This window comes from Molothrus ater, chromosome 10, assembly GCF_012460135.2.
Source record: "Molothrus ater isolate BHLD 08-10-18 breed brown headed cowbird chromosome 10, BPBGC_Mater_1.1, whole genome shotgun sequence".
Classification (NCBI taxonomy): domain Eukaryota; kingdom Metazoa; phylum Chordata; class Aves; order Passeriformes; family Icteridae; genus Molothrus; species Molothrus ater.
In genome coordinates this window covers 17882203-17899426 of record NC_050487.2, presented here as the reverse complement: position 1 = coordinate 17899426, position 17224 = coordinate 17882203, and the positions used below count along the sequence as shown (strand labels likewise).

The window sequence follows — 17224 nt, the reverse complement described above, 5'->3', positions numbered from 1 at the left end:
TGGTGAAACAGTATCATTACAGCAAATGTGGAACAGACAGCGCCAAGCAGCTTTATGTAACACAACTGCAAGCCATGGAAACAGAGGCTTGCAGAAAGTGCAACTCATACTGGAATTTGGCAGGGAAAGAGTGCCTGCCAAATATTCTTGCACTTTAGAGTAATGGCATATGAATTTTAGTGTGTAGTGGTCAGGACCCTGTTCTACATCTGATGATAAAAGAGGAGCATGAATATTGAGCGTATCAGTTCAGCTTCTGGCTTAAGGCCACTCTCCAGGCAACGTGCCACAGCTATGAAATCACTCTGTTATTTTCGACTTCTCATTAGATGAATAGGGTAGTGCAAGCTGTTTGAAACTCTGCTTTGATGTATTTGTTTTGAAATAATGCCTAGCATTTAATATCAAGTTTTGCTAACATGAGCTTTCCTAAGTGCCTGATAAAAATAGTTTTATTCCCCACTGTTTAAACGTTATTTTTCTAATTAAATGCAGATGCTTAAACCACCACAAGATTCCATTGCTCAGACATTAGATCATCCATCTTAAATCCTGAATTACATTCTAAATTTCTATATGAACAGTAAATACTACAGCAGATATGATTATAATTTGTCGCTAAAAGTCCTCATTCCCTGGGAACAAATAGGAGCAGCGGGAACAGTGTTCACTCACAGAAGCACTTCTCTTTAATTCAGTGTCAAAATTGTCACTGACTTCAGGGACAACTGTATTTGGTCATAAACGCCCAGGTCTTTACTGCTTAAAATAATCTCCTTTAGTTCTTAGTCACAGAGGCGCAGAAGCTGCAGACTGGTATAGGTGTGTCCAATGTTTGGCGCTGAACGCTGTTTTGTTTTGATAAGCAACAGCTGTTTTCAGAGCAAAATCACAGATTTGCTGAGGTTGGGAGGGACCTCCGGAGATCACCCAGCCCAACTCCCCTGCCAAGGCACGGTCACCCAGAGCAGGTGACACAGGAACACATCCAGGTGGGAAGATTTCAGAGAGATCACTGCCTGACAGCAGCACGTTTCTACACCCGATTTTAGCAAACGGCGGTTCCAGACAATGCTGCCGGCAGCAGGGCGCCAGATCCTCCAGCACCTGCTCCGTGCTTTGGGGGACCCACACACCGTGCACTTGGGCTTTAACTTTAAATCAGTGATTATCTGCTCTCTTTTCAAAGTCTTTATTCCAACATGTGCACTTTTTGCAAAGAAAAGAAAGATAAAACAGTCAAGTTGCGAAGTAGCTTCCCTTGGGTAGAACAGGGGGCCCTCATAGGGCTGAGGGCGCTGAGCCCTGACGGGCTGCGGCTGGAGCCCGTGCGGGGAGCTGGAATTTTGCCCGAGGATGACTCGAGCGCACGCACGGCTCTTGTGCCGGACAAGCCGCACCTCAGGCCGGCGCAGCGGCCGGACCACGGCAGCCCAGGCTGGGGCAGGTCACGACAGCTCCCCCCTCACGGCTCCATCGCTCACACCGGCCCCTCTCCCCGCCCCGCCACGTCACTTCCCGGGGCGGCCGCAGTCGCCGAGTGTCAGCGGCCGTGCTGTGATGGCGGCGGCACCCGCGGCTCGGGGCGCCGGCGGGGCTGTGCCGCTCCTGACTCGGCGTGGGCCCCGCGCCATGGGGAGCAGCCGCGGCGGGCGGCTCGCCTGAGGCGGCGGCGGCGGCGGCGACAGCGGAGGGAGGGCGCGGCACTGCCGAGAGAGCCCCGCCGCGGGGGCCGCGACCCGCGCCGCCGGGGATGCTGCGCTGGGTCCGGCAGCAGCTGGTAGGTGCCTCCCTGCACCCTCCGCGCCGCGGGCCGCCGAGCTCTCGGCTCGGCCCCGTCCCGACGGCGCCGCCCGGGCCGCGGGTCCGCGGAGGGAGCCGGGGACAGGGCCGGGGTGCGGGAGAGAGGAGAGTCTTGCCCCCCGCAGGGTCTGGGGAGACCCGCGGGCTGCACTTGGATCGTTACTGAAGGGGTTTTAGATTTTATTTTTAACTCGTATGCGAGGGTTTGGGGTGTTCCGGTCTTTTGGCCTGTGGTTGGTGTTTTTGTGTTTTGGTTTTTTTTTTCCTCGAAACCCCCTTGGCACAGAGGACAGCGCGTTCCCTATCGTGTGGCCCCCATTGGGAAGGGCTCCCCACACTTCCCGGAGAAATGACGGTGCCTTTTTCCCTGGACCCGCACTTCAGAGATTCGCAGCTTCTTCCTCCTTCCCGTTGCGAAATGTTTTAAGGCTTTTTCACCCTACGTGCCTCTCTCAAATATTTCCCCGTACCCGAGCGCTTTGCAGCCGCTGCGTGCTGAGGATTTGAAAGTGAACGAAATTGAAGGAAAACATCCGTGAAATGCTTTTGGCGGGGGAAGCCCCTTGGAAAAGGCAGCAGTGAGGGTGCCTGTGCCCCCGCACGCGCGCTGCTTGCTGTGCTGGGTTAGAACGAGCAGGGGAATCCAGGCGGCCGTGGCTGTCACGTCTGTGATACTGTAGCAGGGAAGTACATCGAGATTTACTCTTTTGATTTGAAGGATTGGCCGGCTTCCTGCCCCGATCAGCATTATCCTGCTTGCGTTTTCTCTAAGAGAGAAATTCTCTCGAAATGATTGTAATTCTCGTGATGTATTTGTAAAATAATTTTTTCCATTCTTTGGAGTTACTTTGCATCACGGATGTTGTCCAGGTTAGTGCAAGAGCTTACATTAGTTAGGTTTTCAGATTTTGATTTGTTAAATCTTCTGTGTCGCTAATGATTTGCTCAATTTGTTGCATCGCTTTTTACAAAAAAAAATATTAAAAATTTTGTGTTTTCTTTTTTCCTCCTGTTCTTCCCTGACCTGGTTTCCCATGGCCCATAGATTTTCCCAGTTCTGTGTCTGAGGCAGAGAGCTTGTGGTCATGGTCTCATTGCCAGCTTGACAGTGCTCAGTAGTTTGGTCTGACACCAAGAGTTACTGACCTGGAAATGAATTGCTCTGTTTGAGCTCTGACTGCACTCTCCTGTTCTGTTACAGTCCTACACACCTTTTTAATGAAAAAAACAAACAAAAAAAAAACCCAAAAAAACCTAGTATAACATAGCTGTCAATTTTTCCACTTGAAGGTGGCTTGAGGTTTGCGTGTGTGGTTTTTAAAGTAGCATTATGCTGTCTTCCATAGAGTTTAGATTAGGACTGTATCAGTGCTAGCAATTTATGTATCAAACATGGTTGCTTTTTTCACTGCAAGTAGTATACTGACCAGTTTTCCAGAAATCTGTTTGCCCTTAATAGAAAGTAAAACTTTAGTGTAACAGGATGAGCAATAAACTTGGCACTAGGAGGTTTTAGTGCTTCTTAAAGCACGAAAATGGAAAATAACATTTTCCATTGGTGGAAAATAACAGTTTAAAACTTGCGCTAGTTTTGACAGGGAAGAAACAAATCAGTGTAGTAGAAAAGCAGGACAATAAAAATTCAAGATTCTTGGCAGACATCTAATTACAGTACTGATGAGAAAAAATTATGTGTTTTGTGGGTTTTTTCCTATAGACATCACAGATGTTAATGACTTGGTTGTTTCACTGCTCATAAAGATGCAAAATGGCCTAAGATAGGTATCACACTGCATGTTTCTTCCTAAAGACACTCAGACAACTCATCTCTGTGTGTAATTGCTGGTTTAACATAGATCCCACCATATGTTTGCTTCTCCTCATGGCTGTGATGTTTAGGTTCTGAAAGAATGTCAGAGGGCTAAAAACATGGGGAAGGATGCTGACAAAATAACCAGAATGAGTGGGAAGAGTGGGGTGACAGAAATAATCGAATTAAAAGGTGCCAAAATCTGTCTGAGAGGAGAGGAATGTGTGGGTTTGGATGCCTTCGGAGCGTGCGTTTGTACCTGTGCTTGATGTGGCAATGGGTTTTGTAAAAGGGTCCTCATCCTTACAGGAGGGTTGGAGTCAGGCAAATGTGTGGGAGTGATGGAAGTGGGATGTTGTAGTAATACAATAGAAAAACGTTGGTGTGCAGAAATGCTGGAAAAGTAGTAAGGGACTGGGGAAAGGGGGAGGGACTGGTACTTAGCTGAAGGTGCTTTGAGGTAGTTTTTAAGTACTCTCTGTATGAAACCAATGAATTTTTGCAATTTCTTGTTTGCTTAAGAGAACAGTATTTCATATACTGAGGGCTCAGGAGTGGGTATGGTTTTGAGAACTTGCATTGCTAAGATGGGGGGAGAATGAAGAAGGTGAACTTAAAGTAATGACAAGACCTGGTATGGAATTCAAATTATTTTAGCTATGTTTTGGAAGTAGTGACTTTGCTGTGCTTTCTCTGTGAAGTCCAGTGCATGCCTGTAGAGCTACAGAAAGGGATAGAAAGGCATGAACAGTCAGCTGAAGAGACATGCTGAGAATGTAAGGCTTCATTCATCCTTATTATTGTGTTACAAGTCTGTATCAGTTTTTTAACTGAGGTGTTAGATGGTTTTTAGTGATTTGCTGTATCTAAGAAGTGGGTGACAGTAGTACAGCCTTCAGTGCCTATGTGGCACAAATCATCAGGTTATTTGATATCTTGGCATTAAGTCTGGTTTTCTTGCTCTGCTACAATTCATACCACCCTAGCAGAGCAGTTCATCAGTTTTTCTCCATCTAATGCTGCCTCATGCGAAATAAGCTGCATAGTAAGTCATTAACTTCCTAGTTAATGTGATGTTATAGAATGTAGTTAATAGTTGGAAGTACTTAGGTTTTAGTAATGAAAAAATATAGAGCCAAATGGAGTTACAGTTCATGGCTTTGAGTAAAATGCCACGATAAAGACAGGCTGTGGGCAGGAGAGATGTCTGGGTTCCAGCTCTGTTACCTTGAGATCTCAGAGAGCAGTAGGCTTGTGGATTTGGAGGGTTGCATAACACCACAGGCACAGCCAACTCCGCTTGAAAAAAGCAACCGGATAAACAACAGTTGATAGGAAGCGTTGTTAATATTCAGGAATAGCATAGCGTGTTTTATTTGCATTTCCAGATATGATGGGTTAGACCCCATGGCAAATCTGTGTACCAAGTGCTGTTGTGGCTCCCACGGTCGAGTTTGTGCAGTACCAACACAAAAGGAGAATACAGTGACATTTGTAACAGCCAGGGACTTTCTGTTCCACTTCTCCTTTGGTGGGTTTATGGCAGCATTTGGGCTGTGCTGCTCTCTGATGGTGCACATGCAGTGCAGGAGCTGTTGCAGTGCTATTAACAGAACGTACTGACACCTTCAGTTCTCTGGCAAGGAGGTCTCTGAAAATTGTGGTAGAATACCCTTGTATGTATGATTTTAGCTGCATAATTTTAAATTATTAGTCCTGTCAGTTGGAGAGGGACTCAGGATTTCTCTTCTATTGCTGTTATGAGGAGTTTGAGCCTTTTGAGCTGTTGTCTAACAGCTCAGTAAAGTACAAAGGATTCTACATGGACAAAACCTAGGAGTTGCCTGCCTGGCCCCTCTTATATTAATGACAACTCAAGACAAGTGTGCTGGATTTGGCCAAATATCTTTGTGTAGTGCACAACAGCTTTAATGCTGTGGAGGGCTGGGTTTGAGCAAATGCAGTTTTCTTATTTTACTGTAAATCAAAGATTAAATCTATAGATTAACTGTAAAACCTAGTTACCAGGCTATTTTATTTATTTCCTGGTTATAAGAAGGTTCAGACTGGGAGGGATGTTGGGAGTTCATCAAATCCAGAAGTTCTCCACAGGCTGCATTGAGGGGTGATCACAGGGAATGTTTTTGACAGTTCTGTGTAGGTAGTGCCTGTCACACCTCACACCCTCCACAGCCAGCACAGTATCTGTAGGAGTGTTCATCTTCTACATGTGTTCTAATGAAAAATTTTTACTAATAAGGGAATGTCCTCAAATAGATTAGCACTAGAGGATTGGATGTCCGGAATGGTTTTTTTTTTTCCTTTCAGATGCTGGTTACTGTTAAGATGTTCTGAGAGGACAGATGGTATTTTGTAATACCTTGCAGTTACTGCCATTCTGAACAAGGTGGACAGCATTTATTTCATTGTTTGCCCTGACAAGTGTGTATTATTTTCTCTTAATCATTTTACTGAATACAGTTACTTCCCTCCCCCCCCCCCCCCCCCCCCCCCAAATTCCTTCTGTTTTCTGAATGCCAGAAGTACTTTAAACTAATCCAATGATTGAGAATCTAGCTTCTGAAATCACCTTGCTATTCTGGAATACTACATTCCCTCCTCTTATTTGTCAATGAAGCCTCTTCCCCTTTCTGGCTAAAACTAACTAACTACTTTTTATTTTATGCTAGAAAAATAAATACATATTTTTTCAGAAGAGTTCCTGGGGTTCAGACTGCACAGTTAATGCCTTCTGAATAATCACTGAGGGATCAGCGAGGTGTGTGTTGGAGCAGCCCAAAGGTTGCATTGCTTTGCTGGAGTCGTTTGAGAGCTGGAGGTCAAGGACTCCCCTCCTGTAACTTAGCAGAGGAGCAAATGTGGCCCTCTTTTTTTTGCTAGAGCTATTCTTTGATCTCTGGACTAGTGCTCCCGTATGTTAGGGTCTTTTAACCTCATTTTCCCTTTGTGTTCTGTGGCTGCTCAGGGCTGATACATTTGCAGCACAATGTATTCCAAAGCCTGCCGAACCTGGCCCTGCCTTCAGCCAGCTGTCTGCTCCAAATGGAGACATCCGTTGTGTCCTGTGTGCACTTCATGAGTCTTACCTCATGAAAATTAAACTCTAAATCTAAGAATTGCATACCAAAACCTAATCAAACCAGTCCTGACACTGATTCTTTCTAAAACTGTTTTAAAAATGGGCAGATTGGTATTGTCTGATGTGCTGCCTTGCTGTGAGACTTGGGCATTTGACCTGTATCTTGTCCCATCTTCTTTTCTTTTTTCTCCTCTCCATGAGCTTTTCAAACAGCAAATTTTTGTTGTGCCAAATTTCCGCTTATCACTCAATAATAGGACTATTCAATTGACTGTATGATATTTCTGCACTAATGGGGCCCTGCTCCCTTAAGAGCTTCTGTCTGTTTATGGTTTTATGTGACTAAGGGAGAAGAGGGAGAAAAATAGAATTTTGTTAACAATGAGCAAAAACTATTTGTGTTCTGGTCAGTAGGGAGTATCTGGTGGGATGGGTGAAAGGCTCTGTTTACTGCTCAGAGATTGTTTCTGCACTCTCAGTGGAAGGTAAAATTTGTAATCTAAGACAAGTAGATATGTGCTGGATTTAGTAACATTCAACATGTGTTTTGAGTATCATTGGTATTTGTTTTTCTAGTTTTAAGTGGGTTGGCTGACTTCATTAAAGCTGACATTTGCTTTCCTCTGGGATGGAGAGACAGAAGTTATAAAAAAAATATAACAATGTGTTTAAATTTCATTAAAAGCATTGTGACTTGTGACTTTCACTGGCAATCTGCTCTTGCTTTTTCTTGACTATATTATGATGTGCTCAGTAGTTACGACTGTTTTTGTAATTATGTCACCAGGAAAAAGTTTACCTCTCAAAAAAATCCTTCAATTTCTAGCACAAAATCTGCTTGTTAAGCAAGCAGTTAAGAACTGCAGCAAAATAGATGTGACAAAGTGTCTCTGTAAATGCAAGGTCATATCTTCTAGCAAAACACAGGTGACATATTTGCAGCTAGACTTTTTGCAACCTCTTTTCACCTGCTGTTGAGAAAACCATTTAGCATTAGTACAGACCATGGTAGAAAAGATAGAAAGTAGGACTGAGAACTACGCTGTGATTTAAAAAACAAACGCCTGCAACTCCTTGGCCTCCCACATGCAGTGACTTAAGAGGATTTTTTTTTCCTTGTTTACTTTGAGTAAAAATAAGTCTGGGAAAGGAGAACTTTCCTGTAAATGGGAAGGAGAGATAATGATGCACACAAAAGGCAAACTGTTTGTTTTTATCCTGCAATGTTTTACTAGAGGAAGAGGTTTTAAATGGTTTATCCCCCAAAATACATGTTGTCATCTGTTGTTGCATTTTGTTACTCCTTTGCGTGTTTTTGTGCTACTTTGTGTGGCTGTGCACATTTTTGTAGATATTTACATTTCTCTTTGGAAAGAGAATTGCAACAAAATGGAAAGGAAGCTTAAGATTTAGCAAGCTTTAAGGATAGACTAGTCTGTACACATGTCTGAAAGCAGGGCATTAAACTGACACTTAAATCATAAATCATGTTCAAAATGGAATTAGAACTAAAAATGCTATTGGGTGGATGCAGTAGACTCAAAACTGTAATGTTTTACAGAGCAGGCTTTTTCAAAGCATGTTAAAAGAAGAGCCAGACAGTTCCAGCAATGAACTAAATTATCTTCCTGTGAAATTTGTTGAGCAGCCATTGTCAGCAATTGTCAGTATAATTTTGGCACACATTTTGAAAAAGCCTTAAGATTTATTATTTAATGGTGATTTTGGGGAAGATACTTTTGGAAAGGATTTGTTGTTTTTTGTTCCATGCTGAAAGAAAATATGAATTAGACTCTCAGTGCAGGAACTGATTGGCATAAATAGCTATTGCCTATTAGAACAAATCCAAATATTGAAAACAAGGGTTTTCACTAATGGCTGTATGAGTAGTCCAGAACAGGAGCCCTTCATGCTTGTGTAAAATACTTTTATAAATGATTCTTCAAAGCAGAGGGTAAACAGCATTTCATTTTAAGATAATAGTGTATTTAGTATTCCAGTACGTGAAGGAATGTATGATTGCTCTGTATTTTTCCTGTCATGGACTTGAGAAGTGTAATTTTTTTATGGTGAAATTGCTATCTACAAAATTTGAGCTACTTTCTAGCTTAAGGGAAAGTTCATAGCCTGTCACAGATTTGAATGCTTTATTTCATATTGAAAATCTGCTATAAACCTAGTTAACAAATGCAGGGAATGCACAGAAAGGATGCACTTGGAGGGTTCTTTTTCTGAGATCTATCCTATGGTTGTTGGAGATACGTGAAGGATTTGTGTGTTAAATGTTTCATTTCTTGTGTTGGTTCTTTATTTCTTAGTGTGGCCTGTTTAGTAGCTGCTATTTCTGCGGTTGATTATTTCCGGATTGTAGCACTTTCCATGTTCAATGTAGTTTATATAGTTTGAGAAGTCTTCTGAAGAAGTGGCTTGTGATTTTTGAGCTCTCATTTCTTATTTTATTAAGTGTGATGCCCTGCAGTTGTCTCCTGATGGGTGTCTGAAGTCTTTAAAAATCTTGCCTACTCTCCTTTTGTACATGCCTGACAGGAAGATGATATTGCAGATAAAGAAAACTAATTGCTGGAGCCCACAGAGGAAAACTTTTAGTTCTGAAATTAGAACTGTGTAGTTGGAACTGCAAAGGCATCTTCATTTTCATGTTAGAGCAGTGGGCTGCTTTGGGAGCATGTGGCAAAAGACCAACCACATTTGGCATTTTGGACTACAGACACTGTCCAGCCTCAGGGTCTCTTCACCTTCTTGAACTTTACATAAAGCACTTTTTTTCAAAGAAAAAAAAAATGAGAGCACATTGACAGGCCTTGAAATGTAACTTGGGAGCCACTAGCCCTGCCTTTGGAATTGAGGCTTGCTTCTTAGAACCTGAATGTTAAGTAAGTTTCTTCCTTCATTGGAGCTGAAGACAATTTATTGTAGAGTCTCTTTTCTTCCAAAAAGCATCTGAGCAAAAGTTATTGATGGTCTGTGTGTCTGACAGGGAGCATCCTAAAATAAAGCAATGGGCAAGGAATGTATTAGAGGCATTTGGCTGGTTAAGCACAGAGGATTGGAGGCCAGAGGATAAGCCCCATCCAACCTGGCCTTGAACACTGGCACGTTGGAGGAGTGGAGCAGCCACAGGTTCTCTGGGCAACCTGTGCCAGGGCCTCTGCACCCTCACAAGGAAGAATTTCATCCTTGGATCTAATCCAAATCTGCCCTCTCTCAGTTTAAAGCCATTCCCCTTTGTCATATCACTACAAGAACTTATAAACAGTCCCTCCCTGGCTTTTATGTAGGCCCTCTTTGGTTACTGGATTAATCAAGTGAATCTTGGCATTCTGTTGAAGACAGTCATGAAAGAGCAACTATTACAAGGTCTTAGGTTTGTATTATCATATGAAGTCCAAAATGGATTATGTTTTATAAATACTGTGATTTGGATTTTAAGAGAGGATAAGAAAGCCATTTCCTTCATTGATGCAAGTTGGATTGTTATTGAATTAAACAATTTACCTGAATCTCCGTTCAAATCCTTTGCTGCTAACAGGAACTGGACATGCCATAGCAGCCTTCGAGTGTGCTGTGTTAGAAATATTAACTTGCCTGATCAGCTCATTTTTCCTGTCTGATTTTTTTGATGTTACAAGACCAGTCTGTTTGGCATCAGCGACCTGAGCAGAGAAACTGGCACTGGGCAGTATGTTGGCAGTGAATGAGGCCAGCTTACCTTGCTTGTTGTGTTTGCAGATAAATAAAGAGACGATAAATGATTTTTTAAAATTTTATGTAGGGATTTTTCCAAGTTATTTTTGGTGGGCATCTTGGCAAAATAGTATGTAAAGTAAGAACAACTTGAGCTCTTTGTGAGCAGGACTTTGTGGCAAGCACCAGTACAACTTTTCTAACTGCATTACTAGGCATATTTTAACTTTGTGAAAGGAAGGGTTATTGCCTCATGATTTCACAGGCCTTGTTACCTAGAGGGTGTGTTTTCACAAAAGAATGTAATCTGGTTATAGGTCTTTTAGGAGGTTACAACATGATTTATTATCAGATATTTTGAACAGCTGTAGATACAGTAAGAGGGAAGAGGAAATTGCACAAATAGTGCATGACTTTAAGTAGTTTTATTTCTTTACTGCAGTGGTATTTAAAAGGGGAGGTACAAATTGCATGGCACTGTGTACACATCAGGATGCTTCAGCTGATTCACTATTTTAGTTGTTAGAGCAGTGTTTAAAATTGCTGTGAGAGGCTGTTTCTTCCTTCATGCTAACCTTTGATAAGGCAAATTCAGTTTGACTGCTGCCCAGTTACATGACTGAAAGAATTATTGGCTGACTGTATGGAGTACAAATTTACACAGACTTCTGAAAATGGGCATGGAGTGTGAATAGATCATCTTATCTGACAGAGGGAAAAGTATTCTATGTATATTCAGAAGAAAATCCAAAGCAAGAAAATCCATTTCCTCAAAACACTTTTAATCAAAATATATCTTGACAGCAGTGTAATAGCAGACTTTTGGGCTGTCTGCCAGGAAATGTGGTGTTCTGCTTCTGCAGCCATGATCAGTCAAGTCACCTTCCCTAGGGGAAAACTTGGTCTCAGAAAGCCTTTCTTCTGTTTATTAGCTTTATTAAGTAGTATGTGATCTTCAGAAAGGTTTTAGGGGAGCTGCTGCTTTTGTCTGTTGTGTTCAGTGTGGGCTTTTAAAGGAGGAGGAGGCTCTGAATGGGACCTCCTTCTTTGAAACCCCTTTCACTTTTCAGTGGTCACATAGCAGAAGTTCTTTTGGCAAATACAAATTTGGTTTTTCTCCCCCTCTGTAAAAGCTGTGCGTAATGAATGAGAAACCCTGGGAGATGATATTAAAGTATACTAAGTTTATGCAAGTCATAAGCAAAAAACACCTGGCAGACGATTTGTGATTATCAATGCACGTATTGCAAAGCCTGATAACGAAATTGATGTGTTGCTTGCCAGGCTCATGTCAGCAATCCTCGCTGAAAGATCTGTGGGTTTCTGCTGTCTCACCTCACAGTGCTGTGGAGTGTGTGGGGAGGGCGCTGGTGCACACTGCCATACCTTAATAGTGGTATTGAAGTGTTAAGTCTTGCAGTAGATGTGTATGGTACAGCAACAGGTTGAGTACAAAAGCCTTTTTTTCTTTTCTTCCTTTGCACTTGAAGGCGTTGGGAGGGTCTTTTTTGTAGTGCTGATCCTCATTTGCTTCCTGTGTGGTTGCCTGGTTTGTTATGTGTCTTACTAAGGCTTCCTCAGCAGCAGTAAAACTTTTCTTTCATGGGAAAGCTTTTTATTATATGACCAGACAACTGGCATGACATATTAAAAAAGATGGAAAAAAACCCCAAGACAAAACCAAAACTACAAACCAAAATGGGAAAATGGATGAATCAGTTTTCCTTACCTGATGGCCGATGGGCATTTCTCCAAGTACAGTGGCTGAGATGCAGACAAAATGTAGGAAAGAGTTGTTTGGGGGTGGCTGTTGAATCTCATGGCTTTCATGAAATAAATTGCATAAAATTACAGTCAAATACTTCTCCTCAGTTCCCCAGGATATGTTTTCTGTGCTGTTTTAAAGGGGCCTAATTTACTGCACAGAGAATATCTTTGTGTAACTTTTAGAACAGTAATGAAATCACTTCTGAAGAAGTTCAATGAAAATTACTCAGACTTTGCTTACAGTCATTCAAATTTATAAGAAATTAAAACTATGAATGACTTCTTTCTTTTCCTATTTATAAAGGTTATTTTCATTTGTGCTTTATAAATCAGCTTGACTAGAGTATCTCTGTGCTCTATATAAGTGGCATGCTTTTGGGCTGTTTTCAAAACCAAGGTATTAAGTTCATCTGGGTGCAAAACTTCTGCTGGGGAAGTGTGTAGCAGAGATTAAATGAGAGTTGTATTCCAAGGGTAGATAATGCCTGGTTTGTGTTGGTAAATCATCTGAGGAACTGATCTTTAGCCAATAAATCTAGATTTAATTTGCAGCATGAAGGGGAGAAAAATCAGGTCACTTCATCATATGGTCAAATTTTATTTAAAGGGGGTTCATGTAATATATATGCCTGTAATATACCTGGTCAAGAAACCTTAAATACCAGGTCTTGTCATATATTCAGCATTATTTGCTATGAAGTCAGTGATCTGTGCACATGGGTAGAAATCTAGATAACTAGATAACTGCAGGAAAGCTAAATTTTTTTGGAAAGAGATTGGTGACAACTTAATCATTTTGCAAGACTCTAATTTAGGGTTTCTCTGCTCATGCTGTTTAGCTGCAGAAATCCTTTGACAAGGGCATGTTACCCTACTTTTGCAGCTGAGTTGCAGAATGACGTTAGAAAGAGAGAGAACTGTCTATTAAGTGAAATTAGGAAACAGTGTGCTTTCTGCACTGCTTTGCTGGCTGCACAGAGAGTCACTGTGGAAAATCCCTTGCTGGGCAGAAATTTGGTCTACAAATCAGTTTAGTGTCAGGAGCAGGCTCTATGACCAGCTCCATAGTTAGAGAAGAGTTAAAGACATTTCAGCTCTTGAACAATGAAGTTCAATGCCTGTGAAGAATTTTCCTTGGAGAGATGTGTAATTAAAATTGCTCTGGAAGATCTGCTTAGTTGCGGTCTCATCAGCTAATTGTGAGACGGCGGAGTTGTTGGCTAATTTCAAGTGATTTTTAGTAGCCATAGTCATAAAACTTAGGCTATCTAAGTTTTGTTCCCAGCTCTGACACTCACTTCCTGCTGTGACCACAGCCGAGTCACTGAGGTTGTCAGGGATGTGTCCTTTTCCAACTGCAGCTCTGACAACTGAGGGGTTTTTGTCCCCAGCCTGCCTTGCATGTGCTCTGTGATCTGCTGACTGCACAGCTTCTGTGCCTTCTCCGTGGCAAATGTCAACAAAACAGAATTGAATCTCTATGGACTGCAAATTTAAGCTCTTTTAGCTCCACAACTGCACCTGTAAACGTGTATGGCCTGAGATTCTGATTTATTTGGAAAGTAAAGTTCTTGCTTTTAATCATCTGAGCCTGCTTCAGCAGAGGTAGTCATTCTGATAGAAGTGCTCGTGCAGTGAGACTGGAGTTGTAGAGAGGTCTTTACTCTTCATCATAAAATGTCATCATACTCATCAACCTTCCAGGTGCTCAGATAGTGGCCTAAAAAGGGCATATAAAAAATTCAGTGATATCCTAGTCAGTCAGTAATCTTTGATTTATCTTTTAATAGCGTTCAGCAAGTGGCATGCAGGTTAGCATTTATCACTGTCAGAAAGAAGACTGCAACTTGTTTTCTCTGCTCTTTGTGGTTTTTTTCCTTGCTTTACATCTGTTTGATTTAGAGTGGAATTTTTTCAGGCTGTAGAGTCTGACTTTCCAAAGTGAGGATGTCTGGCATTTTGTGAGTGCCAGACATTTTCTGAGATGTAGAAGAGAGCTGTGCACGAAGTCTTACTAATTAGGCACCTTTTTTCTTGCTTGAAAAACACTTTTATTTGTGGCATCTTCTGGATTGATTTAGAAATACTGTGTCACTAATGTCAGATATCCAAAATGCTTCTGCTACAAACACTCTTCTCTTTAAATTTTGTGTCAGCAGTTAACAGGTACATTTTTTTTCATCTTCCTTTCATGCTTGTATTCTTTTCTTAAAGCTGTGAACAGTTCCTTGCATTTTGCTTTTGGTATCCTGTGTATTTTTTTCCATCCTTTCCCCTATCTACTTTTTGTCTCCCTGCTCCACTCTTATCTTTAAACAAGTTTTCACCCTGGAGCATGTGACTAGACCAGCCTTCCACTGCTTGTCATCTAAAGTTTATTCTCCTTCAAATCTCTTTGAAAAATCCCCCTTCCTTTCTTTCTCCCTTCATTATTCTGGACCTCTTTCTTTCTCAAGCAGAATGTTTCTGTAGTAATGATGCCAAACACAAACATTTGTATGTTTGAGAGGATTTTTAAATTATTTATTTACTTTAAAATGACACCATCCTGAATGTGAACATACCTAATGACCTGTGTTAGAGATATTCATGGATTAAAAAGAAATTAATTTTTGGTTGCACCAATCATTTTTTATGTCAGTCATTGTGCTCACTGTTCATCTTCTGTAGTTAACTGGTACAGAGGTATCTTCTTCTGGAGTTCTGTGAAGTGTCACTTTTTTCACATGGATAAAACTCTGAGCCTCATTCACAAGTGGAGCAAAACAACTGCAAATGCAGTTTCCTCACCTGCAGTGGTGGAATTGATAATGCCCCTTCTAGCAAAGGACACCACCAGTTGTCCTTGCACTTGGCATCAAAGAACACGGAGATTGTGTAAACTCTGCAAGTTGGTTCTAAGATTAGGAATGTGTGTGATGCTGGTGCTGGAATTCACCACTTTGCAGACAGTCATTGACTCCCAATCAAACAACAGTTCCAAATTTAATTTCACTAGTTTATTTCATGCCTAAGAGCTTTCTGCCTTTTTTCTTTAGTAGTTTTCTTGGCCTGTAATCTGAATTATTACTGTTTGGTTGTCTTCTGCCATCACCTGCTTCTCCGGGTCAGAACATTATTGCTAGGAAGGGTTCTGGTGAGTCATGTAGCCCCAGGAAAGGCTCAATTAAACATAGACTTGAATGACCTAGATATTAGCTCTTGTGTTACAGACATTGCAACCTTTCCTCATGACTTGTTTTGGTATTTAATTATTCCTTTCCACAACAAAGGAATTTGTTTGCTTTCCAATACCCAGACTGAAGTTTTCCTACCTGCAACTTAAGCCTGTTTATTTCTGTTCCTCTTTGGCCTTCAAAGCCCCCATTTTCTCAATGGAACAGTCTTCTGTGTATCAGGAGATTTACTAGGATATCCCAAGTTTCCTCTCCTCCAGGCTAAATGACTCTAATTTGTTTGCTCTTTAGATTGTTCAGCCTTGCGTTATATGTCATGTTTTCAGGATCTCTTGGAGCTCATGTTGCACTCCTCTGGGTGCTGTCCAGTTGGTTCACAGTGCTTCAGCTGTGGCTCCCACTCCTCCTGCAGCCTCCTCTGCAGTGAGGGCCTTTTTCTCAGTGGGGTGATGTGGATGACTCATGTCTAGCCTGTGATCTATTATAGCCTTTGACATTTTTCATCAAAATTCCTTTACGGGCTTTTATTCTCTTTTTCTGGATGCAGTTTCTTTGTGCTGGATCTTTGTGTTCCGTGCATCTGGTTGGTCAAGAATTTTCTCTTGGTGTTCTTGCAGTCCCAGGGTGGTATCATCTGCAGGTTTAACACTTGTGTTCCACTTCTCTTGAAGAAGCAGTTGATGAAAACACTGACCATTAGACCTGCAACAGGGCTTTGATTCCCAGGGACCTCACTCAGATCATCTGTTCTGGCAGGAAATTATTGATAAGTATTGCTGAGTATGCTTTTTCTTTTTTTTTCCCCATGGGTTTGTTTTCACTGCTGCACCATTCAGGTATGAATTGGTGGTAATGGCAGGAAATGACATTTGAAATGAGACAAAATGTTAGTTCTTGGAGATAGAGCTTGTTTGGAAAAATACTGCTGTCTGGTCAGATGCATATGCTTTTGGCTTTTCTCTGGTGAGAATCTTTTCAAAATCCAGTTACCACAGCATAGTAGTATAGCTTGTATGTTTTGACCTTTTATTTTTCTCAATAAACTGTTTTATTAGGGTTATCATGAGCACAGCTGTGAAGTTTTGTAAATTATTTCTGTTTCTTCCTTTTTAAGTTTTGCAGGGTTTCAAGTTTGCATGGTAGCAAGTGTTCTCTAGCCTTGAAGACAGCGTTTTTTCCTTTCATTTTTTCAGAATGAGTACATAACCTCAAAAGTAAGATTTTGGGGTTTTTTCCCCACAGTTTTTGAAAATTGTCTGGACACAGCAGACTTCAATTTTATACAGTAATTTTCTTTACTCTTTGAAAACAGCTGCTTGCTATCTTTTCCACAGAATGTCCTTTTCTACAGAATTTTACAAAACAACAGTTAATAAAATCAACTTTCTTGATTACCTCTTTTTTTTATTTTATGTTCTAGGGTTTTGACCCACCGCATCAAAGCGACACAAGAACTATTTATATAGCAAACCGTTTTCCCCAGCATGGCCATTATGTTCCTCAGAAGTTTGCAGACAACAGAATCATATCATCCAAGGTAAGGAATCAATTTGTCAGGGCAAAACCACTTGATGTGTTACTTAAGAAGTTGTGTGGCAGATGTGCATGCCTGTATTATTTCTAGTGGTGCATATACAATATTCAAAGTGAAACAAACTCTGAGCTGTTTTCAGAGAAAAGCTGGGTTGCTTCTTGTGTAGTTTGTCTCATCCTCTCACCCTTCTTTGCTCAAAACTCAAGTACAGAGCAATTAAGCAAGTTGGTCAGGCTTTCTGAAGAAAAGTAGTTTTTCATCCAGTGTTACCAAAACTACTTAAAAGGCAGGATGAAGCTGGTTATGAGAATTTTTAAAATAGCCAAATT

At 41.4% G+C, this 17224-nt stretch overlaps 1 protein-coding gene across 12 annotated transcripts in view; it reads left to right on the top strand.

Moving 5' to 3' along the window:
* Nucleotides 1–1561: 1561 nt before the first annotated feature.
* Nucleotides 1562–17224, top strand: part of ATP11B (ATPase phospholipid transporting 11B (putative)) — a 66057-nt gene continuing 50394 nt past the window's right edge. For all 12 annotated transcript variants that reach the window (XR_004980725.2, XR_004980726.2, XM_036388682.2 and 9 more), the window contains exons 1-2: nucleotides 1562–1780; nucleotides 16782–16898. Coding sequence is in view for 10 of the 12 variants with exons in the window: in XM_036388682.2 (XP_036244575.1) it covers nucleotides 1754–1780; nucleotides 16782–16898 (144 nt within the window). In the remaining 2 variants the exon portion in view is untranslated. The remainder of the gene's footprint in view (nucleotides 1781–16781; nucleotides 16899–17224) is intronic.